The sequence below is a fragment of the Gaeumannomyces tritici genome (genome assembly GCF_000145635.1).
Source record: "Gaeumannomyces tritici R3-111a-1 unplaced genomic scaffold supercont2.4, whole genome shotgun sequence".
Lineage (NCBI taxonomy): Eukaryota > Fungi > Ascomycota > Sordariomycetes > Magnaporthales > Magnaporthaceae > Gaeumannomyces > Gaeumannomyces tritici.
In genome coordinates this window covers 3,071,158-3,095,551 of record NW_008804548.1, presented here as the reverse complement: position 1 = coordinate 3,095,551, position 24,394 = coordinate 3,071,158, and the positions used below count along the sequence as shown (strand labels likewise).

General features: G+C 58.8%; 12 protein-coding genes across 12 annotated transcripts; 9 read left to right on the top strand and 3 right to left on the bottom strand.

Moving 5' to 3' along the window:
- Positions 1–120: 120 nt before the first annotated feature.
- Positions 121–2,035, top strand: GGTG_08441 (hypothetical protein; the record flags this gene model as incomplete). Its single annotated transcript, XM_009226281.1, has 3 exons — positions 121–297; positions 358–1,852; positions 1,935–2,035. 3 exons carry the CDS (start codon positions 121–123, stop codon positions 2,033–2,035), a joined length of 1,773 nt encoding a protein of 590 aa, XP_009224545.1.
- Positions 2,036–2,484: 449 nt separating this feature from the next.
- Positions 2,485–6,224, top strand: GGTG_08440 (hypothetical protein; the record flags this gene model as incomplete). Its single annotated transcript, XM_009226280.1, has 2 exons — positions 2,485–4,120; positions 4,224–6,224. The coding sequence occupies exons 1-2, from the start codon at positions 2,681–2,683 to the stop codon at positions 6,222–6,224; spliced, it is 3,441 nt and encodes a 1,146-aa protein (XP_009224544.1). The 5' UTR covers positions 2,485–2,680.
- A 446-nt stretch (positions 6,225–6,670) lies between these two features.
- Positions 6,671–8,386, bottom strand: GGTG_08439 (60S ribosomal protein L3). Its single transcript, XM_009226279.1, has one exon. It carries the CDS (start codon positions 8,194–8,196, stop codon positions 6,871–6,873), a length of 1,326 nt encoding a protein of 441 aa, XP_009224543.1. The 5' UTR covers positions 8,197–8,386; the 3' UTR covers positions 6,671–6,870.
- Positions 8,387–8,473: 87 nt separating this feature from the next.
- Positions 8,474–9,565, top strand: GGTG_08438 (hypothetical protein). Its single transcript, XM_009226278.1, has 4 exons — positions 8,474–8,651; positions 8,709–8,728; positions 8,843–9,025; positions 9,171–9,565. The coding sequence occupies exons 1-4, from the start codon at positions 8,649–8,651 to the stop codon at positions 9,244–9,246; spliced, it is 282 nt and encodes a 93-aa protein (XP_009224542.1). The 5' UTR covers positions 8,474–8,648; the 3' UTR covers positions 9,247–9,565.
- A 195-nt stretch (positions 9,566–9,760) lies between these two features.
- GGTG_08437 (hypothetical protein) lies at positions 9,761–10,425 on the top strand (the record flags this gene model as incomplete). Its single annotated transcript, XM_009226277.1, has 1 exon — positions 9,761–10,425. The coding sequence occupies one exon, from the start codon at positions 9,761–9,763 to the stop codon at positions 10,322–10,324; it is 564 nt and encodes a 187-aa protein (XP_009224541.1). The 3' UTR covers positions 10,325–10,425.
- A 649-nt stretch (positions 10,426–11,074) lies between these two features.
- On the top strand, positions 11,075–11,882 carry GGTG_08436 (hypothetical protein; the record flags this gene model as incomplete). The annotated part of the gene is made up of 2 exons (XM_009226276.1): positions 11,075–11,466; positions 11,516–11,882. The coding sequence occupies 2 exons, from the start codon at positions 11,075–11,077 to the stop codon at positions 11,880–11,882; spliced, it is 759 nt and encodes a 252-aa protein (XP_009224540.1).
- Positions 11,883–12,011: 129 nt separating this feature from the next.
- Positions 12,012–14,174, bottom strand: GGTG_08435 (serine/threonine-protein phosphatase PP2A catalytic subunit). The gene is made up of 4 exons (XM_009226275.1): positions 13,913–14,174; positions 13,672–13,795; positions 13,486–13,576; positions 12,012–13,393 (listed from the first exon to the last, which is right to left on the bottom strand). The coding sequence occupies exons 1-4, from the start codon at positions 13,927–13,929 to the stop codon at positions 12,321–12,323; spliced, it is 1,305 nt and encodes a 434-aa protein (XP_009224539.1). The 5' UTR covers positions 13,930–14,174; the 3' UTR covers positions 12,012–12,320.
- A 166-nt stretch (positions 14,175–14,340) lies between these two features.
- On the top strand, positions 14,341–15,486 carry GGTG_08434 (hypothetical protein). Its single transcript, XM_009226274.1, has 2 exons — positions 14,341–14,503; positions 14,581–15,486. The coding sequence occupies exon 2, from the start codon at positions 14,664–14,666 to the stop codon at positions 15,039–15,041; it is 378 nt and encodes a 125-aa protein (XP_009224538.1). The 5' UTR covers positions 14,341–14,503; positions 14,581–14,663; the 3' UTR covers positions 15,042–15,486.
- Positions 15,487–16,453: 967 nt separating this feature from the next.
- Positions 16,454–17,939, top strand: GGTG_08433 (hypothetical protein; the record flags this gene model as incomplete). Its single annotated transcript, XM_009226273.1, has 2 exons — positions 16,454–17,744; positions 17,832–17,939. Exons 1-2 carry the CDS (start codon positions 16,875–16,877, stop codon positions 17,937–17,939), a joined length of 978 nt encoding a protein of 325 aa, XP_009224537.1. The 5' UTR covers positions 16,454–16,874.
- A 301-nt stretch (positions 17,940–18,240) lies between these two features.
- On the top strand, positions 18,241–18,465 carry GGTG_08432 (hypothetical protein; the record flags this gene model as incomplete). The annotated part of the gene is made up of 1 exon (XM_009226272.1): positions 18,241–18,465. One exon carries the CDS (start codon positions 18,241–18,243, stop codon positions 18,463–18,465), a length of 225 nt encoding a protein of 74 aa, XP_009224536.1.
- A 3,304-nt stretch (positions 18,466–21,769) lies between these two features.
- Positions 21,770–22,733, top strand: GGTG_08431 (hypothetical protein; the record flags this gene model as incomplete). Its single annotated transcript, XM_009226271.1, has 2 exons — positions 21,770–22,250; positions 22,528–22,733. The coding sequence occupies 2 exons, from the start codon at positions 21,770–21,772 to the stop codon at positions 22,731–22,733; spliced, it is 687 nt and encodes a 228-aa protein (XP_009224535.1).
- Positions 22,734–23,913: 1,180 nt separating this feature from the next.
- Positions 23,914–24,343, bottom strand: GGTG_08430 (hypothetical protein; the record flags this gene model as incomplete). Its single annotated transcript, XM_009226270.1, has 3 exons — positions 23,914–23,977; positions 24,043–24,053; positions 24,119–24,343. The coding sequence occupies 3 exons, from the start codon at positions 24,341–24,343 to the stop codon at positions 23,914–23,916; spliced, it is 300 nt and encodes a 99-aa protein (XP_009224534.1).
- Positions 24,344–24,394: the final 51 nt, after the last annotated feature.

The following is a 24,394-nucleotide window of genomic DNA, read 5'->3' as shown; positions in this document are numbered from 1 at the left end:
TTTTTTTGGATTGCTCACGATTTGCGTGTTGAAAGCACCGCATCGCCTCGATATTTAGCCCAGCGTTTCCCTCACCAAGATACCTCGGCACCTGTCTCCTTCGAGGTACCCGCTTTGACAATGTCCGCCGACACCGACGCGACGGAGACTACCAGCCTGTTGGCCGCTGGCGCTGGCGCTGGTGCCGGTGATGGCCAGAGGAACTCCCCCGAACATGCGCCAGCATCTGGAAACGGCGCGACCTGGGCCGGTTATGATGCCGAATTCGCCAACAGGCCCAAGTGGAGGAGGCCATCGGTAGGAGCCCCTCGCCCTGCCATGCGTACCGCTTGAGCTAAGCTAACACGCATGAAAAAGGTCTACTGGTTGTTGCCGCCTTATTTCCTCTTCACTCTGGCTTTCGGTGGCTCCCTCGTGCCCAAGATCAACCTGATCATCGAGCTCGTGTGCAGCCGGTACCTGAGCGACCGCTCCGCCAGTGACCCAACTTTCATCTTCGCCCCCGTCATCCCGGGAGGGAACAACCCGCAGTGCAAGGAGAGTCCGGCCATCCAGAGCAAGGTGGCTGCCTTCAACATGCTCCTCAACCTCGTCACCGGCTCCCTCAGCGCCTTCACCGTACCCAAGATCGGTGCCTTGTCGGACCGCTACGGCCGCAAACATCTGCTGGTCGTCGCCTCGTGCGGTGGCATCGTCGGCGAGACGGTCATGATTCTGGCCGCCAAGTACCCCGAGACCGTTCACTACAACTGGCTGATCCTCGGCGCTGTCGTGGACGGTCTGGCCGGCTCCTTCACCGCCGGCGGCGTCGTCAGCAATTCATACACGGCCGATTGCACCCCGCCTTCGAAGCGTACCGTCGCCATCGGCTACCTCTACTCCTGCCTGTACGCCGGCCTGGCTCTCGGGCCCGTCCTGGCCGGGTACATGGTAGAGAAGTGGACGCACGAGCTCGTCTCTGTCTTCTATGTGACCCTGGCCTGCCACGTATTCTTCGTGCTCTTTATCCTGCTGGTCGTTCCCGAGTCCGTGTCCCGCAAACGCCAGCTGATGGCCCGCGAGAAGCACGCTGAGGTCGCCGCAGCAGCTCGCGCCCTCGCCGACGCCACGGCCGTGAGCTCCGGGAGTGGGCCGCTCGGTGCCTCCTTCTCCAGGTTGTCTGCCCTGGCTTTCAGCGGTACCAGCCCGCTTGAGCCTCTCCGCGCGCTGTGGCCAAAGGGGCCGGGCTCGAGCGCCACGCTGAGGCGCAACATTGTCTTCTTGGCTGTCATCGACACGGTCCTGCTTGGCATGGTCATGGGCGCAGGGCAGGTCATCATCATGTACACCGGCTTCCAGTTCGGCTGGACCACCCTGGAGACGTCCGGGTTCATCTCGATGACCTCGGTTATCCGCGTCGTCGTCCTCGTCGGCGTCCTCCCGCTCATCAACTACATCTTCCGCACCCGTCGCCGTTCTGCCACCGCCGTCGTCTCGGAGAAGAACGCGGGCGCTGATGAGGTGGACCTCTGGGTCCTCCGGGTCGCCATCATGTCAGACGTGCTGGGCGTGACTGGATACCTGTTTGCGCGTTCGCCCGCCGTCTTCGTGGCCAGCGGCGCTGTGACGGCAATGGGTGGGCTAGGAACCGCGACGACCCAGACGGCTCTCACCAAGCACGTCCCCCCAGAGAGCGTCGGCTCTCTGCTCGGCGCCATTGGCTTGCTACACGGCATCGCTAGGATCTTGGCGCCCCTGGCGATCGGCGGGCTGTACGCATCCACTGTCGCGTACTTCCCCCAGTCCCCGTTCGTCCTGCTGTTGGCCACGTTTGCTGGCATATTGGTTATTGCATTCTTCGTGAGGCCTCATAGTAAGTTTAAACATTGCCATGCCCCTTTTTTGTCCTTATCTCCTATTTTTCGTGCTTGCTGACGAGATACCCGACTTTCAAGTATATACGAAGGATGAGACTGAATACACCAACACTTCGTCTGAGCGGGAATGGAATCGCGGCGATCTTCTTGCCGAGGACGAAGTCATACCTGTCATTTAGTGTATAGATGCGGGGGGAGGGCTTTTGACGACAAGTTTGAAACCATAGATGGGATAGCGCCTGCGCGCAGAGGCTGGGTGTAAAGTTTTCGTCAGGGCCTTGAGGCGTAGGCGGGGAGACCAGGCGGGCTCATTCCCTAGATCTACCTAGACCATTTCCATCTCCTTACGGATTACTTAGTTGTATTTAACAGCATGCCATTTTCAGTCATATACACCAGCTGCATTCATACGAAACCTAAGTCTATAGGTAGTATCCAAAACTATTCAAGTTCATGGAAAGAACGCAGGTGATAGGTGCAAAGGTTACTTCTCGGGGGATTTGTGGGGGGAGCTCTGCTCCATGCCAAGTACCTTCCCGACAGGCAGAAGGCCCCACTCGAGCCAACAATTCAAGCACGTCCCAGCGACTTCCCCACATTGAACCAGCAGCGTCGCGCGACCGCGTCACGGCGAGGAATTGGCACAGCGAGGAATTCAGCATCCACCATCTCATCGCAGCGAAATATCATCCGCCACCCGCCCGACGCGCCGTCGTCGAAGAGTACCAGACTCAAACTGTCCATGACCAAGACCTAGGCGGGCGCGGTCGGGCAAAGACCGACAGTCACACCGCGCCCCGGCGCCCCTGGCGCCCCGATTCGCGATGGACCTCTCCATATTCGAACAGCTGGGCGAGGATGCAACAGCCAACTCGCGGTACGTCTGCCACACTGTCGACGACATTCGCACCAACCTCGAGGCCATTCTGCAGTCAAAGGCGACCGATGCCAAGGCGGAACACACAACGATAACCTTTAAGCTGCCCGCATCAGCCACGCTGAGGGTAGTCGTGACCGACGCTGAGAATGCCACCCTCGAAGCCGCCGCCGCGCTGGACCCGTCGCTGGGCGGCATGCGCCTCCCCGGCGGCCCGGCACAGATCCTAGCCCTGGGAAATGGCTCCTATCAGCGCCCTATCCGCGCCCACGATGCCATCTCCAACCAGCCTCAGGACCACCCGTTCCTGCAGCGCGCCGCCGCCAAGAGCATCACCGCTGCCTTGTCGCCTCCCAACGAGATCGGAACCTCGTGGATCCCCCGGAGCATCACCCGGGTTCCGGCCGGCTGGACCTTTGAGTTCGTATGCAAGGACTCTTTGCAAGAATGGAAGCGCCAGTTTGCCAAGGGCGTTGCCCTGCCCGTTGTCGGTCTGTCCAGCGGCAAGGATGGTCTGGACGCCGTCAACATGAGCAGGCCCGCCTTTGACTGTCGTGGAACCGTGACCGTCCTCTTCAACAGACAGGCCAAACAGATCGAGGTCAAGTACCACCACACTCCGCTGCACAAGACGGTGGCGGACCTGCTCGACTTTTTTACCCCGCCACCGGAACCGGTTACGCACAAGCGTCCACTGGATGGAGAAGGGGAGGGAGCAGACGGAGCATCGCCTCAGAAGAAGAAGAGAAGGAAAAGCCAGAAGACTGCGGATCAGCAGGACGGCGGCGAAGGCGCAGAGGGCGGAGAGGACGGGTCTGTTATAGACGGTACCCCGGCCAAGACGCCCAAGAGGAAGCGGCCGTCGAAGCCCAAAAAGCCAAAGACTCCAGCAGGGAGCCTCCCGGGTACCACCGGTGGTACTAACGCTGCCGCTACGAACCCAGACGGGAGTGCGGCCGCTGTCGCGTCTGGCGACGATTTCCTCAACCTCCCACCAGGCGAGGCGGCTAGGCGCCGGGAAGTCGCCAACAATCTGCTCTCTGGCAGTGGCATCGACCCCGCAACTCTGTCGGAGGAGCAGTTTAATATCTTTTCAAACCAGTCGCCTGATCTGCAGCAGGAGTCGCTGGCCATGCTCGTCAAGTACGGCGCGGAACGCCTTAGGATCGTCCATCCGGCCAATGCTTCTAGTGATACACAAGCCAGCCAGCCCAGCGCTAGCAGTTTGGTGGATGCTTCCCCTGCGCCCGAGGCTGCCGACTCGGCCAAAAAGACTGCCAGGCCTCGCAAGTCTGGGGCTGGGGCCGAGGCCGGGACTCCTTCAAAGGCCAAGCCACCAAAACTCACCAGAGGGAGGTGTGACGGCTGCAAGGATAAGAATATCAAGGTGTGTATCGAGATTTTGGCATCCGTCCTTTTTTTTTACTACCGTCCATGGTTCTCTCTTGTCCAAACTGTGAACGACCGTGCTGACCACGTCATGAATTCAGTGCTCTAAGATCAAGCCTGCCTGCAGTGAGTGCCAGGCCGAGGGCATAGAGTGCGTCTACCAGCTTCAGCAGACAAAAGGTCCAAGGGGCCAAAAATCGGACAAATTTGTCCAAGAGTCTCCTGAAATTGAGGAGGAAATCCAAGTGCAACAAAAGCCGGACGAGCAAGTGGAGCAGGAAGAGCCAAGTCAGGAACAGCAGATGCAAACTCAACAGCCTGAAGAGGAGGAGGAGGAAGAGGAGGAACCCGACGATCTCCCATCCCCTGGCTTTAGTCGGCCGGCAGGCGCTAATAGCTGGAACCAAACTGCAACGCCTGACTTGTCAACGTACCAGCACCAAGTTGAGACAGTTCCGACGACGGCCGGACTTGCATTTCCTCAGGACCTCGGAGGTTATGTAGATCACACGTCCATCCACGTTGCGGAATCTGTGCCTGCTGAGCCCGAGCCCGAGCCCGAGGTACACCACGTCCAACACGTCGAGCCCATTCAGCAGTCCATGGCCCGCGTTAGCCGCAGCAGTAGCGGTCGTCACAGCTTGCCGACAGGACAGCGCTCACAGACGGCAGTCGTGCCACCAGCAGCCGTGGAAACTACAGCATCTTCGTCTGCCGGCTGGCATCTTCCCGTTTCGTCAGCGGCATCCATGTCGTCGACGCTCATAAGCGCTGATTCCACAGCTGCTGCTGCCCTTGGCTACCACATGCGCACAAGATCCCGCACATCGTTACCGTCTGCAGGTTACGCGTCTCAGGCCATTACACATCATGGATTGCCCGATATTCCAGCTTTGCCCCAGGCGGCACCTCAGCGTCAAAGCCAACCCTCGCCCGAAGTACCGACATATCAGCAGCCAGTGTCACAGCCCATTGCGCAGCCGTCTAGGTCAGGGTCGAGGCAGAGTCAAAGGCCATTAAGCCGCAACGCACACACAGTTCAGGCGCCGTCGCGAGACCGACAGCAACAAAACCAGCAGCACCAACAGCAAACCCAGGCGGCGACGAAAGACCGGCCGGCTTATGGATCATCGACTGCTGAGGCGACCAATGCTTCTGGGAGCGCGTCGGCACAGGATCCCTATGCTCAATACTACAACACCCTGGGCACGGATAATACAGCGACGACCGCTGCCGATCAAAGCAATACCAACATCGCATACACGCCATACTCCAACCAACCCGCCCCGACTGCAGCCTCCACCTACAACTACGACACGAGTGGCTACAACACTCGCTCTCACGCGTCGCAGTCATACTCGAACCCAGTCAGCCAAGCAGCCGTTTCAGCATCGTACACGACCGCCGGTGCTAATAACACTAGCCAGTGGCCAAGCCAAACAGCCCAGACGCGTAGCTCTCAGGTGTACAACACGAACACGGCCACCAACGCCACGACGAACGCATCATCGAACAGCCGAAACGCCCATCCCGGGACCTCAAATTCGCCGGCTCTCCAGGGATACAACGTGCGGCCGCAGTCAAATTCTCCCCACACAAGAAGCGCAAGCCGAGCATCATACCATCAGCAGCAGCAACAACACCACCAAGTGCCTCAGGCCCAACCACAAGCACACCCACAGCGCCATCAGCGGCAACAGCAGCAACAACAGCAGCCGCCGCAAAAGCACCAGCAGCAGGGTTACGGGTCTTATCTGCAACAGCCGCAACAAGATGCTTCATCCAACCATCAGCAGCAGCAACCACAGCAGCGGCAGCAACAGCAACAGCAGCAACAGCAGCAGCAGAGCTGGTATGGATTCACCGCTGCTAACAGCAGTAACGGCTATGGGGCGACGAACAATCTGCAGCAGTCTTCGGCTAGTGGCGCTTATGGGGCGACACATGCTGGGGGCGGCTCGAGCTCGTATGCCCAACAGCAACAGCAGCAGCAGCAGCAGCAGCAGCAGCACCGCTCGGTGAACCTGCAGGGAAGTACATACGGCACTATCGAGGCGAGCGATGCCCTGTACAGCTTGCTGCAGAACAACCAGGGGCATTAGGGAGAAAAGCCAATTGGTCTATATATATGCCTAGATGATATGATTCACTGATTGACAGAAGCTGCGCTTTTTTTTTGCTCTTTACTTTGAAGGAGTCCAAAGGGAAGGCGGTGACGAGGCTGGTTCACTAACGAATTTGTGCGAAATGGTTATGGCACTCCCTTTTCTATGTCCGGATTGTCCTGTTTTTATTTTCTTTAGTTTCTGCGGCTGCGGACATTCGTTCCAGGCGCACGTACTTTATACCCAAACATGCAGCTTTTTACAGAAACCTTGCCTTTATCACCCATCGTGCACTTGCCCTGTCAGGCCCGTCGACCACTAGCGATATGGGCAATCTCCGTCTAGCGGGCGTCACAGACGCTACAAGTCGATGCAAGACGCAGGTTTACGCATGGAACTACCTACGCCTGGAGTGTGACAGATCCTCAAGGGTGGTTTCGGATCTCCTGAGATAACCAGGCCCTTCGCCAACATGGATACGGCGGTAGTTACGTCACAATGCTTTTTTTTTTACTTGTTTATTTGTACAGTACATTCCGAAAGACAGCAGACACTCTTTTCTAGCATGCCATCCAGCCGCAAGATGCCGCCGCTGCACTCTCGGGAACATGTCCTTCCCACCCCCACCCGACGGTCGCCCATACTAGATGACCTCGCCGGGGTCCACGTGCACGGGCTCCCACGGCCTGGCGCCCTCGACTAGCATCTCGCCGGGGAGCCTGGCGTGGGGCCCGGGGCTGTAGAGGTACCAGGCCTTGAGGGCGTTCATGGCGGCGACGTGGCGGGCGTGGGGCAGCGTCGCGGCGGCGCCCTCGCCGAGCTTGTCGGCGCCGCTAAAGATGCCGACGACGAAGACGGGGGTGCGCGAGGAGCGGCCCGTCTCGGACAGCATGCGGGCGACGGGCTGCTCGAACTCCTCGCGCTTGCAGAGCGTGGCCAGCTCCCGGATCGGGTTCCGGAACCCGAAGAGCGAGGCCAGGTCCAAGCGCCGCGACAGCACGTGGGCCTTTACGAAGCCGACGGCTACCTCGCGCCCGCAGTGCGCGTAGAGGGCGCCGGCGACGGCGCGCACCAGGTCGGCGTGCGCGTCCTGCGCCTGCAGCCGCTTGTCAAGCTTGAGCTCGGGCAGGGGGCCGCCGTTCTCCCCCTCCTCCTGTCCCCGCGCGCTCTCCTCGCCCTCGCCCCCCCTGCGGCGGCGCGGCGGCGACGGCGGCCCCGCGGGGAGGGCGTCGCCGAACTCGTCGTCCATGACGACGCGGCTGTGCAGGCTGTGCCTCCAGCCGAGCGTCTCGATGCGCTCGGCGTAGGGCCTCACGTAGCCCCACCTCGTGGCGACGCCGCGGGGCCGGGTCGTCGAGAACTGCAGCAGGCCCGGGTCGACCTCGTTGCCGGGCTCGGCCGCGGCCTCGACTCCCCAGGACCGGGCCACCTTGGCGAGGGCCTCGGGCCCGGCGTAGCCCCTGGTGGCGGCCGCGGCGACCGAGAAGGGCAGGCGCGGGTACGTGCAGATCAGCCACTCGTTGGCTAGGTAGTTGACGAGCGCGTGCCCCACGTAGGCCAGGTTGGCGTTGTTGAAGCGTGAGTCGGCGTCGGCTGACGGGTCCACGAGCGCGCGCGCCAGCGTCTGGAGCGGCAGCTTGTCCGGCAGCGAGAGCCGCGCGTGCAGCGCCGCCAGCTTGGCAGAGTGCAGCGCGCGCTCCGGGAGCGGCGACGGCCACAGCCCCTCCTGGACGGCCTCGTCGCCATGGAGGTCCTCATAGGCGGTTGCTTCGGCTGCGCTGTGCTGTTGGCGGCGCGGCTGCTGCTGCCACGGCTGCCGTATACTTGCTGCTGCTGTTGTTGTAGGTGTATGTGTGCGTGTTCTGGGGAGGGAGGCCGTGGCCATCGCTCGCGTGCTGGCGGGAGGGTGTGGTGATGGCCGGGCGACGAGCAGCTGGCCCGGCCATCTCCTCAGACATGCCCTCTTCATGGGGGCGTCTGGCTGGCTGGTTCTTGGTTGATTGGGACTGCGGGCCCGTGGGCGGTGCCGAGGCTGGGAAGGGTCATGCAACAGAGTTGGCCGGCCCTTGAGCGTTGCACGTCGTCAAGGTCGGCGCCAGACCCCAAGTATACGATTTCGACCATCTCCCTCTCCACACAGCAAAAAAAGTTTCGCCCGGTCCATGGCCCGTCAATTGAGCTCTGCCCCACTATGCGGCACGAGGCTGTGCTGACCTAACTGAGCCCGTTCCTAGTCTTGTCCAATGAAACGCTGCGAATTCGGCACAAGCGTCTGGTACCTCGTGGAAAGTGGGCCATCCCGACACCACCAGCGTCGCCAAAGCTCCGTCACAGAAGCCCCGGCTTTCGTAACATCACGACTTCAATCCACGACGCTCAGTCGAACCGAGCCCTTTTACAAAGCCAGAAGCCACAGCCAAAATGGTAGGCTTATTTGATCCTGCTATTCCATGTGCCCACTGCTAACTGATTGATTCACAGGGTGGCGGTCCGAGAGTCGCGTAAGTTCAATTGACCCCCCTCGACGAGCACGATCAAAGCACCGACGACAGCCAACGACGCCCAACGACACACACACGAGCGCCCATACCTGACACCGAAACCCCCTGACCCAGATACCCCAAGCACGTCTGGTCGCCCGCCGGTGGCTGGTACGCCCGACCGTCCAACTGGAGGGCGAACACGGCCGTTAGCCTCGTCGCCATCGCCGGCGTCACGGCCATGGTCTGGAAGGTCAGCGCGGACCTCGAGGACCGACCTCGAATGCCCGAGAAGGGCCGCTTTTACCCGAGCAGATAGTATGTCGCCCCAGAGCGCTGCCGTGATGCCGCGGGACCCGGGTGGATGCTCGCCGCTGCGGCGTTCGGCCCTCCGTGTCCGGCTGACGGTATTACATACCCCGCCTCGCGTCCGTCCAGGTGGCTAACCCACTTCTTGTCGTAGCTGGAGCAAGCAGGTGATTGAGCACGAGCGCAGGGAGAGGGAAAAGGAGAGCAAATCGGGCGAGCAGTCATCATAAAAGCACGTGCTCGCATGCCGGCCCTGCCGTCGCTGCTCTTGGCCCCGTGTACATAGATCAGGATCGGGATCTCCAGCCACAAACCATTTCTCTTTTCCCTCTGACCAAGCCTCGAGAAGGGCTCTACCGGCCACCGGAACACATGCCCCTTGTTGTCTCCCTGTCACATCGCCAGCTTTTGGCCAAGAGGTATAGGCAACAAAGAATGTCTCTCAAGACAATAGGTATTCTTTCGCACCACCAGTGTCTCTTTGAATCTTTTGGCCCACATTCCCTTGTTTTTGGAATCAATGCCTGACTTTCAAAGGCCTCCATCCAGGTCCAGTAACTGTAGTGCCGTTTGTTGATGCTTTCGAGTCCCCTATATATTCCTATATGCCTCGTCACACCTATCTCTTACTCGTAAGTAATATAGGCTTCACAGGAAGGCTTCACAGGAAGACTTTGTAAAAAGGCTGTCGCATTAGGCATGTCCGTGGCTCCCCACTCGAGAAACGCCTCAGCTGCTTGCAAAATGCCGGATGCCGACAGCGTCACCCGGGTTGGGCAGTTTTTGCCGCTTCCCAGGGTCGCCCTTCTCAGGGACCGCAACTGCCAAAAGATCGCCGTGTGCACTATTTGCTACGAAGATACCGTTTACCGGCACGAGCGCAGGGTTCCATCTCCCCAGGACAGCATGGCCATTTTGCCGTGCGGTCATATATATTGCCTTGGCTGTATTACGGATACGCTTTCCAGCGGCCGCGAGGCCGAATGCCCGACCTGCCACATTTCCCTCCGCCATAGCGATTGCGGGCATTGCGTTCGGCCGCGGCTCCTGTACGAGGAAACCCTGCTGACGCTGCCCAAGGTCGTCAAGTCGGCCGCCGAGCTCCCGAAGCTCTGCCGGCCGTGCACCAAGGCGAAGGAGGTCAAGCATGCGATGTACCTCCATATAATCTTCTCGATCGAAACCAGGAGGCTAACGGAGCTTTATGAGCGAAACCAAGATGAGGGTACCTTTCAAAGACTCATCGAGGCTGACCGCCTGAGCCACGAGATTGTCATGAACTCATTCACCGCCCAGGTTGACTGGTAACCTAGGTTTGGGCATTTGCGAGCCATTCGTTGCGCAGATGGGAGCTACTTGCCTCATAGACACTGCAAATCACCAACATATATATATATATATATATATATATATATACGTAAATCCCGATATACGTTATCCGCATGATCTTGGGTGGGCTAATACCAGTGATAACCAGGCCCCTGACAGAATCATCCGCAATGTGTCGAGCGAGATTTGTATTGTCACGGGAATGTTGAGACAGCCAGTTCCCGAGTAAGGAGTGAAGCACACCCTGCCTGTGGGGATAACCGTGATCATTCAAGACATCAAGCGCCAACTGTCTAGCAATCTCCGATATACCACATAATGCCAAGCTGGCTGTCGGTAGCTCTGTGGTTGCGGGGGGCTTCGTACTGCATTCCAGTCCCAACCACACTTCCGCATACGGTTGTTGCTTTTAGGACATTTCTTTTTTCGGTTTGCGTATCCCGGCAGGATCTCCTTTGTCTTGAAAAGTCACAATAATGAGCTCCTAACCCATCCCATTTTAATCCACCTGCTTTCTTTACCTCTGTATCCATCCCACACGATCCAAAACCACTTGAACCCCTTGTCCGTATCTGACAAAGAAAGACTATATACGATACTTGTCCCCGAGCTGCAGCAAGCATTATGTTCATCCAACCAAGGGTTTTCAATACGTTGCAAACCAAGCACGATTCCGGTTCACCAACGCCAGTCATAGCTTGAAATCACCACCCCATACCCAACTCTGCGATGCGCTTCATGGACATGGATAAGGACGCCGATGAGAGCGATTCTGGCAGCATATCCAGCAGCCCGCTGGCCGGGCCGACCAGCGCCGCCGCCCCCGAGGAGGGGCGCGGTCCAGAAGGAGCGGCCACGTCGATCGTGAGTCGCATGAGGAAAAGGCTGGCCGAGGCGGCGTTCGGCACCGCCGAGCCCGGTTCCGCGCCCACGCGCCCCGGGCCGCCACTGCCACCGCCCCAAAAGCACCGGCGGACCCTCGCGGGACCGGGCACCACCACCACCACCACCCCTCAAGCACGGGCCGACGAGACCGCCGCCCCCCGCCCCACGCCGGCGGCCGCGCGGCAGGAGGGCGGCCTCGACCACCCGGACGTGCCCGCCCCGACCAGCACCGCCGAGTTCCGGGCGCTCCTGGAGCGGCTCCGGGGGGCTCCTCACGGCCTGCAGCGGCGACCCGGACCTCGGGCGCGCGCGGCTCATGGTGCGCGTGTGCGAGGAGCTCCGGCGCTACGGGGCGGGGCGGCGGCGGGCGCACCGCGAGGCCGTCGAGGCGCTCGAGCGCCACATCAGCGACGGGGCCGACGACGACGAGGTTGGGTGGCTGGTCGGGGCCCTCGAGGCCGCCCGGTCCGTCGAGTGCGGCGATAACCTCCTCATGGGCAGCACCGAGGCGTACTGGGCGCACGCCAGGTGTCTGGATGGGCTGCTGGTCGAGCTGGGGGCGAGGATCGAGTTCCGGGAGTTCCTGGACGGTGGCTCTGGGATCAGTCCGGTCCGCCGTGTTGATGGCTTTGGGGTGTATTATGAGGTGTAGGAAGGGGTCTCTGCTAGAATACTGTGTTGATAGGTAACCCGAAGCGAATAGAATCGCAGCGACAACCCGGTTATGGCTTACTAGTTCACAGTTGAGAGGCGCGGGTTGCTGTCACATCAACCGTGACACCCGAGAATAAACATGAGCAAGACAGATCTGTGTGCCCATAAATGAATGTCTGCGATTGAAACTACACACGCTTGCCTATCACACTGACAACTGACACCTAGACCCCTGGCTGGGGGTACTTTAGCCTCTCAGCTCCACTGCTCACGTGTGGTTGGTGTGGTATTTACTGTCCCGCGCTCTAAAAAGGATAATATACTGTCTGATAAAACGCCGTGCTCCGTGATTCTCATGAGAAAACAATAAGAAAGGTAGTAAAAAAAAAAGGGCCCCATGGCTTGCGCCTGAGACAACAAAACACACAACCTCACATCACAGGAAGTAATCAGCCACCGGCTTCTTGGCGGGCATACCGCGAGAATCCTGGGGAGCGGCCTGGAAGACGCGGTAACGGCGGGCGGGCCCGACGCGCATCTCGGCGTCCTGCTCCATGAGGGCGCCCTGACCCCAGCCGCCGTTGCTGCGGTTGACGTCGCCGTTGCTGCGCGAGAAGACGCCCTGGCCCGACTCGTCCTCGCTCAGCTCGAGCAGGGCGGCCACGTTGCCGCAGCGGTAGCAGTAGTTGGGCGCGGACCAGACGGTGACGATGCTGGCGTCAAACATCTCCTTGAACCCCTCCATGACCAGCTGGTGCGCGCGCGCGATGAGGCTGAGGTCGTTGCGGTGGTTGAAGACCTTGACGATATCATTGCCAAACAGGTAGCCGGCGCCGCGCGGCGACAGGCCCCAGCCGTCGATATCGTCCGGGTCCGACCAGAGCAGGTCGCACATGGCGCCGTCGTGCGGGACCTCCTGCTTGCGATCGAGCAGCCGGATCTTATCCATAGTGTCGATCAGCGGGCTCAGGCCTCCGTGCACGCACAGCACCGCACCAGCGGGGTTGCCCACGGTGCCCCCGCTCGACCCGGACGCGCCGCTGCCCGGCGGGCCCGTCTTGGACGGCGTCCCCGTCGGCCCGGCGGCCGAGGAGGAGCCCTCGGGCGAGGGCGCGCCCCCGTTACGAGCGTCCTCCTGCTCGGCTTCGGGGCGTTGCTGACGTGAAAAACGCGTAATGATGTCACCGTCCGCGTTGCACACCTCGATCTCGCAGTCTTTATCCGCGTAGTCCTGGGCCGGGACGGAGTGGTTCGGGGAGCCGAGCTGGTTCGAGGCCCCCAGCACGATGGCGCCGAGGGCTAGATAGTCGAATACATCGCAACAATACCGCCATACGTTGGCGCTGCCGTATTTGCGTAGGCACTCGTCGTAGAAGCCGTAGACGGTCGTGATTTGCCGAGACTCGTGGTTGCCGCGAATAAGGGTCATACGGTCGGGATATCGGACCTTAAGGCAGAGCAGGAGGAGGAAGGACTCGAGGGAGTAAAAGCCGCGGTCGACAAAGTCGCCTGTAGCGCACCCCATCATGTATCAACATCATCCACACAGCGCCAGGTGGCTTGCGGGTCCTTGGGGCAGGCGGGGAGAGAGGGGAACGCACCCATGAACAGGTAATTTGTATCAGGGACGTCGCCGCCGACGCGGAAGAGCTCCATCAGGTCGTGGAACTGCCCATGGATGTCGCCACAGATCTAGACAGAGCGTGGGATTTGTTTTAGTGGCCGGGCCATGCGAGTCGGCTTCTCAACCACCAGCAAAGCGACAGGTAGGTAAGGCCGGTACATACAGTAACAGGGGCGGTGACGGTGACCACATTGCCCTCCTCGATGAGGAGCTCTCTAGCCTTGATGCAGAGCTCGCGGACTTGGGCCTCGGGGATGGGTCGGCAGGCCCGCAGCTGAGCGATGGCCCTGCGATGCGCGACGGCATACGCATGTTAGCCAGGGGCGCTAAAGGGAGAAGGATTGAGGTAGGGCGGCTTGGGCTGGGCTAGCGAGGGGCTCAAGAAGCGAGGGGTGTGTGCTTGCCTGTCAAGGTCGCTCATCTTTAGGAATCGCGCCGCCGTCCAGGGGAAAGTGTCTTGGACGAGAAATGCGGTGTTGCTTGACCAAGCAAATCATGCCATGACCTTCTGGGAATTAGGAATATCGGCAGTCTGCAACAAGCGCAAGAGGCTCTATCCAGTGGTTCGCTACAAAGGGTGCGACGTTTCTATGAATTCTCTGTTTTTTTTATTCGTCGATCCGTTGCAGCGACGCGGGCGCTCAGCTCTGTCGCGCAATCCATTCGCGCTCAGCGTTGGTGCGACGAGATGATGTATTGGCCCCACCCAACTAAAGTTCGTGCATATGTGGCTCGGCACTTGTGGCTTGGACAGCTGCCTGTGGCTTTGAGATTTTGCGCCGAACCTTGCCAGCCCAGCCAATGAGCGTCCCTCAATTGCCATCCATGAGCTCCAACTTTGATCAGGATATTTCCAGGCGCCCCTCCACAGCCAGCTCAACTGCCCGCCCGCCCGAGCAGAGAAGCACAGCTCAACTTGGGGCGAATTGGGAGCTTGATGCCCTAGAAATAGGGTCATTGCAATGTCGAGGCCAGACAATCTAGTATAACCAGCCGTATGTGTTGTTCTGTGCCTGTACCAAGGTACCGGGGACCTTGGCACCTGGCGCTGACCTACTGCCCAACGAAACAGAAGCCACCGCGACGACGACGGCGACGACGACGAAGACACCTAGCGCCTGGCCTTGAGTGCCAGTCGCCTGCGCAGCACCCCTTATGGCGCCACCACACCTCCATCCACGGTCGCGCATGACCTCGTCCCTTTTTATGACCACCGTCTTCGCGAGCTTCTTCGTCGTGGCCCTGCCGCATGTCCTACCATGCCCTGCGCCGAGAAAGGCCTTCCTCGATGGCGAAGTTTCGGTTGACGCAAATGGCAGGCGCCGCCGCCGGAGGAAGCCCCAGGACCCCGAGGTCAAGGGCGGAATCGTGCAGTTTGACGTCATGAACGCCCCCGTTGAGTCGTCGCCCGCAGAGCCGGCCGCCGCAACGAGGAGGGAATGCCCAGTGCCCAAGCCGGGTGGCGTCGTGGGCGAGCTCCTAGGATTCAGGAAGTCGTCGGCAAGCGAGCAGACAGAGAATACCAGGAGGTGACCACACGGGATGATGCGCCGCTTGTCGCATAGCCAAAAAAAAACGTGTATAGAAGGGGCTCGGCCGGTGGCAGCAGGGAGCAATGCCACCAGGTCACCAATGGCTGGCGAGAACGAGCCGACCAAGCCACGATCTACTTTGCTACATAAATTCACGCCCGAAACAACGAACGGGCGGCGATATCTAGCGCTGAACCCTACAGAATAAGGCCTATGATAGAGGCGTTGACCCACGAGATACACCAGACATTTCATAGAATGTTCCAGCTTGGCGCCATTTTGTTTCTCTCGGCATCCATAGCGGTACATCACATGTGTATGATGAGTACGCAGTGCGGCTACGGAACTTGGGCCTTCTCGTGGGAGCGAGTCGCGATAAACTTCTAAATCGAGGTCGCCAAACACCCCTGATCTGCAGATCGGGGAATATATCTCGTCTATCCTGGCCTCCCCTCTGCATAATGTGCCAGTAAGCAGGCAGTAAGATGGCTGTATTGTGGGTGAGGACTTCTCATGGAATCCTGGACGGATGTGCGCCCGGTCCCCGTGCTTGCCAGTGGGGCTAACCCGAGCCGTCTGAACTTCATGCTATCCGTCGTTCCTCCTCCTAACCCCTCTAGCCGGGCTAGGACGGGCGGCTATCACATAAAATCACCCAGATTTAGAGATGAGGCGCTGCCAATAACAGCCTTTTGGTGCGCTTGTCCATTCAGCAACCGCTGGGAAGGAGGTTCACGCAGATTAGAGAAGCATATCGGCACTACGCAAAGTCGTAAAATCCCAGGTCCCTCAGTTTGGAGTTGGATACCTTAGGTACCCAGAGTTGGGGTATACCCCTCACAAGGCGGTGACTTTCATCACCAGGTTTTCTGTCACTTATTCTTTCCTTTTCTTTTGCCTCACATTTCTTGCCCGGCTCGTCGATCTCGCGGTAAAAGGCATATTTGAGCTTCTTCTTTTTTGTGGGGACCAACTGCTAACGTCCGGATATGCATATGCCCCCCTGCTTGGTCGGCAGTCACAGTCGAAACCGCCTGTCGCTGTGGTATGGCATTCTTGACAGCCGTTACTCAACGAGGTGTCACGAAACCGCCCTTCTCCACAGAACTACCTAGATGCATGGCACCACACTGTGCCCGGCACATCTGCGCTTGCCTCCCTGTCCTTTCGGGGGTGCATATCCTGGAGACTACTCTTGGCGTAGGCTCAGCCAGCGGGGGCAAGGCACATCTTCCGGCCCTGAGAGGGTGTCATCCCAAGGCGATCAGGGAGCAAGGACGGGTAATTCGGCGAAGACACTGACCATGGGACCGGGGCCAGCCTTCCGGAGGCCAGGTCTTGGCTCCCTTCAGCGAGCCTTGGGACAGCGGTCAAACCTTGCGGATATTGACTAACGTAGTATTCTCCGTGGCAAAAGAGGCCCATGCTTGGTATCCGGCCGTCTCTTGTTTGTCTTGGGACGACACCACCGTGGGCCGATGATCATCGCATGGGAGCAAGTCTCACCAGCGTGGCATCGGGGAGGTTCCAAACCTCAGCGTCGCGGGACTTGACCTGCTCCGTCTCGGTCATGATTCCCCGGTTCTCCAGACGCGAGATTCTTTAAGGGCTGGCGAAATGGAGATATAAACCACGTCGCTTCCCGCCGTTCCTCTGGTCTAGATTCTTTCTCCTCATCCCTGGAGGCCATCAGCACTCTCTTCACATCTTCAAGATACCCTTTGCTTAATTCCCTCTTTCAAACACCCCTTTTAAAACCTAATCTTGTATTAATCAGAGCTGTGCTCTCTTAATTATCTTTCTATCTTTTCCAAACCCACTTGCCATCTTCAACATGAGGTTCAGCACTGCTCTCGTCTTCTGCGCCGGCCTGGTGTCGGTCAGCGCACAGGCAGCCCAGGGCGCAACCGCGAGGAGCGAGATCGCCACCTCGGACTCGTACCTGTCCTCGTACCTGGGCAGGCGCCAAAACCAACGTGCGGCCGAGGCTGCCAACGGAAAGGCCAAGGAGGGCGAGAAGGCCCAGAACAAGGCCGGCGCGGAGAAGGCCAAGGAGGGAAAGGGAAACAACGCGGCCGAGGGCGAGGAAGAAGCCGCCGAGGGGGAGAACAACAACGCGGCCGAGGGAGAGAACAACAACGCCAACCAGGGCCAGATTGAAGAGGGCAACGCCAACAACGGCACCAACAACGCCAACAACGGCACTGAGAATGCGGGCAACGACAGGAACAACAACAACGGCAACAACAATCAGAACAACGGCCAAAACAACAACAACAACAACAACAACAACGGTGCGGGTGTCAACCTCGGCCAGGGCTTGAGCCAGGAGGACCTCGCTCGCCTGCTCGCCGGCAACAACAACCTGGGCGGCATCGACCTCAACAACCGCGACTCCATCCTCGCCGGCATCGGCCGCCTGATGAACGGCCTCTGCGTCGGCAACATCTTCAACGTCAACCGCAACCAGCTGTTCGCCCTCAACTCCAACCAGCAGCTCCAGCTCCTGTTCCAGCTGCAGCAGATCCAGCAGCTCCAGCAGCTCGGCTTCGTCAACGGCGCGCAGGTCCAGAACCTGTTCAACGTCGGCTTCAACAATAACAACATCTTGGCCCTCGGCGGCATTGGCGGCATCGGCGGCGTCCCCGGCATCAACGGCTTCAACTTTGCCGGCTTCAAGCGCGCGGTTGCCGAGCAGATGAAGGTGAGCTCATTCCACTCGCCCTCGCAAAATACTACCAAGCCCCCCTGAGAAATGTGCGATTGCTAATCATGAACGTCGACACCATAGAATCTCAAGAGGACCGAGCTCCGCCGTGGAGTCCACGCCAAGAGACAGCAGTGCAAGCAGGCTCAGCAGCAGCGCCAGCAGTCGGGCGACAGGAGGCAGAAGGCGTAAGGAGGAGAGACGTGCACAGAATCAAGGCTAAAGGCGCTGGGTGTGCCGGGATCCATGTCTTGGGCCATCCTGGGAGGCGAGTGCCGTTGCATGTGCGGGGGTGAGAGGCCGCATTGCGCCCGAGCCCCCCTTGTATTCTTATTTAGTGGGGACATGCGGGGGGTTTGATTCGATACCAGCCATGAATTTCAACGTTTCTTGGGCCGTGCCCTTGTCGATGATACCCTTCTCGGTTCATGACCCATGCTCCAAGTGCCGGACTAGAGGGGCCGTAGCCTCGGGCGTTGCCCAAGTGATCAAGATGGCCGGTTTCGCTGGAAACAAGGGCACTTTTCTTGTTGGCCCCATGTGGTCTGTACCGATTGCTACGCCAAGTAAATGTGGCGTGGCGATGCTGTGGCAAAACGTCGACGATGTGTTAGACTATGTGTTTCTAGCTGTCTTGACGGCCGCCTGTATTGTCCATAATGGTTTACGATTAAGTCCATGTCGGATGGAGATTAAGAGGAAGGATTCACATGAATAGCCCCCCTTGTGTGGACTGACCATTATCAGACGATGAAAACGCCGAAAGGGCGGTTGGCCCGAGCTCTCCAGCAAGCTACCGCATCCTAGGAATTTGAGCACGAGCACAAGTTGAGATGACAGGAGTTTAAACTCCCCGGCCAACTCGAGGCAAAAAGCAAGCAAGGCAGCCGTTGAGGGAAGGCCCCGTTGTTGCAGCGCCATTAAAACGTTGCGTTAGTGGCGGCGGATGCAGGGTGGCAGGCAGGTTGCCCAGCCCGAAGGATTTGTTTCAACCACACACGAGGTGGTTTTCAGTTCCCCTCCCACTCCTCCTTTCCACCACCGCGTCACCGTGCTGCCCTGACGCACGTGGGATTGCTTTGCCAGCGACCCGGAAGCATAGGGAGCTTGAGCAGCTCGCTTGTGCGATGGGTGCGACCATCCAAGTTCGGCGAGTTCGGGAGGAGGTTTCTGGAAACACACAAAGGCTTCAGTGGGGGTCACTCGACGAGTCGTCGGCGCCCCATGCAATGACACAAACAATTTCCCGAGAGTCAGCTCCCGAGAGTCAGCTGTCTGGGCGTCAGTCACTCGATGCCATCGCTCGTCATCAATTTCCCGCTCGTTGCGAACCCCGATCGGAAAGCAGGAAAGGGGGCAGCCGCTAAATGTCCTGCCAGGGCCGGCTTTTTGCATAGCTGGCCGTCGTATTGCTGTCTTCCGCGCGGGACGTGCCTCACCTTGAGACCTGCGACAGTTGGTGACTGATGAGTCCGGCATCCTTGTCCAGTGCTGCGATCAATCGGGACAGGGCACCACAGTGAGTGGAGGCCTGATCCCAGCATTGAGATGTTGCAATAGCCAAGCCGCTAGGCTGACCCGTTCGGAAGGAGCTGGCCCCCTGCGCAGCACGGAATTTTGAAGCTTGGGCACCAAAAAGGCTGGGGGAACCCCGCGAACTAGTGGAGTCCCAGGTGGCTCCCAACGGCTGCTGACGACTCAAGACGGAATATATCCCCGACCCAACGACGTCGCTGCATTTACCCACTCACTCTACCTCGGACGGCGAGCCATTGAGCTGCCTGCTTACGACACATGCTTCGGCGGCTTGGCGTGAAGAAGAAAGACAACGCCCGAGAGAAGGAAGCAGAGATTCGTCTGTGCCCGCCCTGTCGCCCTGGCCAGCTATCCTGGCGCTGGTCGCATCGTGGCTTTCTGCGTTTGACAACGGCTTCACTCCAAGACAAACGTCGCCGCCGACAACGGCCGTTCGCAATGCCCCGCCGACAAAAACGCACACAAGACAAGCGACGCCTCGCCGCATGGCAGGCATAGTCTAGCAGACGCCATGCATGTCTGGCCGAGATGCTATCCGGCTTCCCGGTGGTGGAGGCTGTGCGCCGATAACTTTATGGACCCTGATCCATCCGAACTTTTAATCTGTTCTCCGGGCCCTGCTGCTCGGACGTCAGGCAAGGCCTGGGCTGCAGTCCTCAGCGGAGTCGATCTCGGGGACTTCCCCTGCTGAATAGAAAGGCGTTGACTGGGTAGCGTCAAGGGCCCGTGGCTGCCACCCAAGATGACCTGACGAGATTGCCCTGATTCAAGGCCAACTAACATCGCAATTTACCAACTGACAAGGTATGTGCCACACACAACATGTAAGCAGGTGCCTTTGATAAAGACTCCAGAATTTGTTTCCTGCGAGGGGAGAGCACACCCCAGGCATGACATGGCTCCCTGGCTTTCAGCCCCGAGAGGTGAATGCAACTGCGCGACTCCACCAGACGAAGGCAGTCGTCAAAACTGCGTACTTTGTGAAAATGACTTTACGGAGGCTTGATCGGAAGCACCACAAGGCGTGGCCAGCGAAACGCTGCGAAACGCGCACTAACCCTCGGCGTCGATCAGGGAAAATAGCATTGGGCCGCTCGCGGAAATCGAGGCAAGCGGTGCGGGGGCCCACCACACCGACCTCCTGGTGGCCTGCGGGCCCGGCAGTCGATGGGAGGCACCAGCCAGCCGGGCAGCCGAGTGGGCGCAAGGGAGTTGTGCACGAGCCTTGGCGCATGGTTGCGCTCCATTCCGCCGTTAAGGTTATTCTGTCTTGGGGCCGAGGGGGATTCCCTTCCTCCCACGAGCACCCTGCCCCTTCAAGCCAGCCCCTCCCTGTCCGTCCCAACATCGGCCAGAATGCCTTCCGTCCATGACTTCCCGCCTTGTACAACGTCTTCGTCTGGTCAGCCCGTGCCGGGTATTTACGCCCCCCCAGGGGTGGAACAGGCAGAAGAGACCAGGCGATCCCAGCCGTTCCCTCATTTTTGCCCCTCGCGAGCTGGCTCACATCTGAATTCTCGCGTTGCCGAGCAGGGAGGCGGGTATCTAAGTAGATAGCTACTACTTTGCTACATACCCAGTCTGAGGCAGCAAGTGCTGTTTGGGACACGAGTTGTTCGGACCTACCAAGGATCATTCTGCTTTCTCATTCCCGTCCTGCCGCCACACGAGCTTCCTGAGCACCTCCATACCCTGCGGCTAAGATGCTTGCTGTTCACCAGGGTGAAGGAGTTGGTGAAAAAAAGGAAGAAAGTGTTTCTCTTATGCTCCTCACATGCCGCCACCCCTGGGACCCTGCCTGCTGGGCCAGGCCCAGAGGGCGTGGCCCCTGGCAGCCGCCAGCAACGCCCGTTTTACCCAGCCGTTTCCGTCCGGAGTCTGACACACCCCGGAAGCATCCCTCACTGCGCTTCCGAGGTGGATCGTCCTCTATTCGGCCCTAGGCACATGGCGCTTGGCGGCCGGCTAGTGCCTCAAGTCATTTGCCATTGGGCTGGAGGCCTGATGGCCAAGAGGACGAGGCAGGATCGTAGGATCGAGAAAGGGCATCCCGCTCAGGACGCCAATCTTGGCAGCCCAGACTTGTATATAAGCGGCCGCCAGTCTTGCCTCTTGGACCGATCTTCTTCTGTTTCCTCATCCACACAACCATCCTTTCAGTCCAATCTTAATCAGTCATTCTCTTTTCAGAGGTGAGCCTCCTCGGATCCCCTCCTCCCTCCAGTCCCGTCTTATCTGCGATCTACCAAGATCGGGACAAGGTTCGGGTGCTCTCCTGGCGCTGCAGATTCAGACAAGCTAACATAACCACCGCCATATCTACAGCTGTGCTCTTCGTTCACTTCATTCCTTCAAACTCATAACCACTCTCATTTGAACATCTTTTTCGAGCTGTGCTCTTTAATCATCTTTAATATCAACTCACGGTCTTTCAAACCAACAAACCCAAACCACCCTAAAATCTAACCACCCCACCCTCCATCAAAATGAAGGCAGTTTCCATGATCGTTGGCGCTTTCGCCGCCCTGGCCATTGCCGCCCCCACCACCTCGGTCGTCGACACCACCCCCAAGGAGCTCGAGACCCGCGCGTTCGCCTTCGACCTCAACGCCTTCAACAACTTTGGTTTCGCCAACCAGGACCTCGCCTACCTCGGTGTCCTGAACCAGATCCCCTTCCAGACCCTGTACGGCCTGGCCATCAACAACGGTCTGCAGCTCAACGCCTTCCAGGGCCTGTTTGCTCAACAGGCGCAGTTCGACATCGTCTCCCTCATCCAGCTCGCTCAACTGCAGGCTCTCGGCCAGGTTGCCCAGCTTGGCGTCTTCAACGCCTTCAACCTCCAGCAATTCAACTTCGCCCCGCTCGACCTCGGCCTGCTGCTCCAGAGCTTCAACGGCTTCAACCTCCAGCAGTTCGTCGGTGCCGGCATTGTTCCCCAGATCGGCGCCATTGCCCAGCAACAAGGTAAGCACCAATCTCTCCTTTTCCCTAATGAAACAGAGCAACAAAGCATCAGCGGAAGCAGCCGCACCCAAAGGAGCACACTGGCATCGGCGACCCTGCCCTTCACTGGCAATCTGCAGCACTGCCCGCACCGCCCAGGGAGTGACTCTAGCTTCCCACCACCTCATGAGCACCCGCGGGGGAGTCTCCTAAACTCTTCAGAGCACACACACACCCCTTTGGGTCTTGTGAGGTGGTGGGATCTCGAGCTCTCATATTTACTCTGCCAACCCCACAGAGTTTCTGAACCTGGGCGGAAGTGGCTCGGGCTTCGATATCAACAACAACAACAACAACAACAACAACAACGACAACAACAACGACAACAACAACGACAACAACAACAACGACAACAACAACGCCAACAACAACAACAACAGCGGCGATGCTGTGACTGCCGAGCAACAGGAAGCCCAGGAGGGCAGCTCCTCACAGTCCAACTAAGCTGCCACCGCCGATCGCCATGCTCCTTGGGTGCTCCTGCTTCTTGCGAGCGATGTCCGCCAGACATACGATGATACCATGGAAGCGTTACTGATAGTCTTTTCCCTATTTACAGTTGCCTTTGTGCCTGGCGCCCCCTTCGTCGTTGGCAAGCAGTAAAAGAGCAGACTGAAAGAGGACTGCTTCAACTGGCGCTTCTCTCCCATACCTGCTTGACGGGAGCCTCAGGATTTAGTCCTCGCGGCGGCAACATCAACAGCGTCATCTTTTTTTCTTGTCTTTTTCCTACTCTTTCTTGTTCCCTCTCCTCTTCACGATGGTGTTTACTGGGTAGACCACGATGGGGACGCGAAGACAAAGCTTTGGAGGTTGTGGTTTTCCCCCCATCTTTTTTGTTTTATGACTTTTCGCCCTCGCGAACCAGTCAAACCCAGCGAGCAGTGTGTGGATGACGGAAAGCCGTTAATCGGGAGGGTTGGGGAAAAAGACCGCCTTTGGGGGTCTGAAACCCATGGAATTGTGTGTGTGTACGGTTACTTCCTCCCAAGAATTCCCGGGCACTCTCTATTCTCGCCCCTCCTCCTGGCAACTCATCTTCATCGCTCTGCGGTGCTGGGGTGGTTCTAAGGGGTGCGGGTGTCATAGTGGAGCGGTGTTTGTGTGGCTCGCGCCACGATTCGGGTTTCTGGAGAGAAACGAAACCGGCACGGGATTGGATCATCTTTTTCTTAGGGGTAATACTATTCAGATTGGACTGAAAAGACTTGGTTGTTCTTTCTTCTTGAAAACAGCTTCCGGACCTGATCAACATCTCTTTGCGACATTGACATGCCGCTTCTTGAAGATGGCGGCTTGCTAGCGGTACCGTTTGCTTGGCGTGACGGTTTTGGACCCGTTGCTTTTTTGGCCCCTTTTGCATCTGGACCTTGAATTAAGCATATTTTTCGCTTAAGAGCCGGGCCAGGGTGGCTTTTAGGCCGATGTTGGGCTTTTTTACTTTTTACCCTTTTTTCCCCGTCCCTTGTCCGCTTCCCGCTTTTGTATCAGATCCAGTCAGGGGGGCTTTACGGCTTGGGGCGGGACGGGATTGCCTGGTGCTGGTTGATGTCGGGTGGGGTGTAGTAAAATGTGTGATGCTCAGATTCCCCGACAGGGCCGCCCAGCCCCAACGGTTTCACCCTCAGCCCGGGCCGAGCGGGCGGTAGGCGGCAGCCCAACGGCAATCAAGACACATGGTACCCCAGCTGTGGGGGAGGGGGCAGCGGAATGTGTCCACGTCTTGTGAAATGCCATATGTGCCTATACCAACCCGTCAAAATCCTGGGTGTCAGGTGGCACGTCATCCTATATCTGGGCCGAATATTATGCGCATTTCTGTTCCTCACCGCTAGAGCTGCACCCCATCTTCCGACCACGCCGGCACCAGCTCTCGAGCAATCAGCATGGGCCAACCTTATCCCTTGGTCGTCTTCTTCGTAGTCCGCCACGGCGCCCTCGACGACGCCGGCCAGAACCCCGAGAGCCCTCCTCCCCTGCTCGTGCAGCTCCCCGTCGGGCACGCGAGAGCTCGGGACCCGGTGCTGCTCCAGCAGCTTGAGTATGCCCTCCATGCGGCTGCAGGAAGAGGTAAATCTCGCGCACGCCTCCGCCCCGCACCCCCC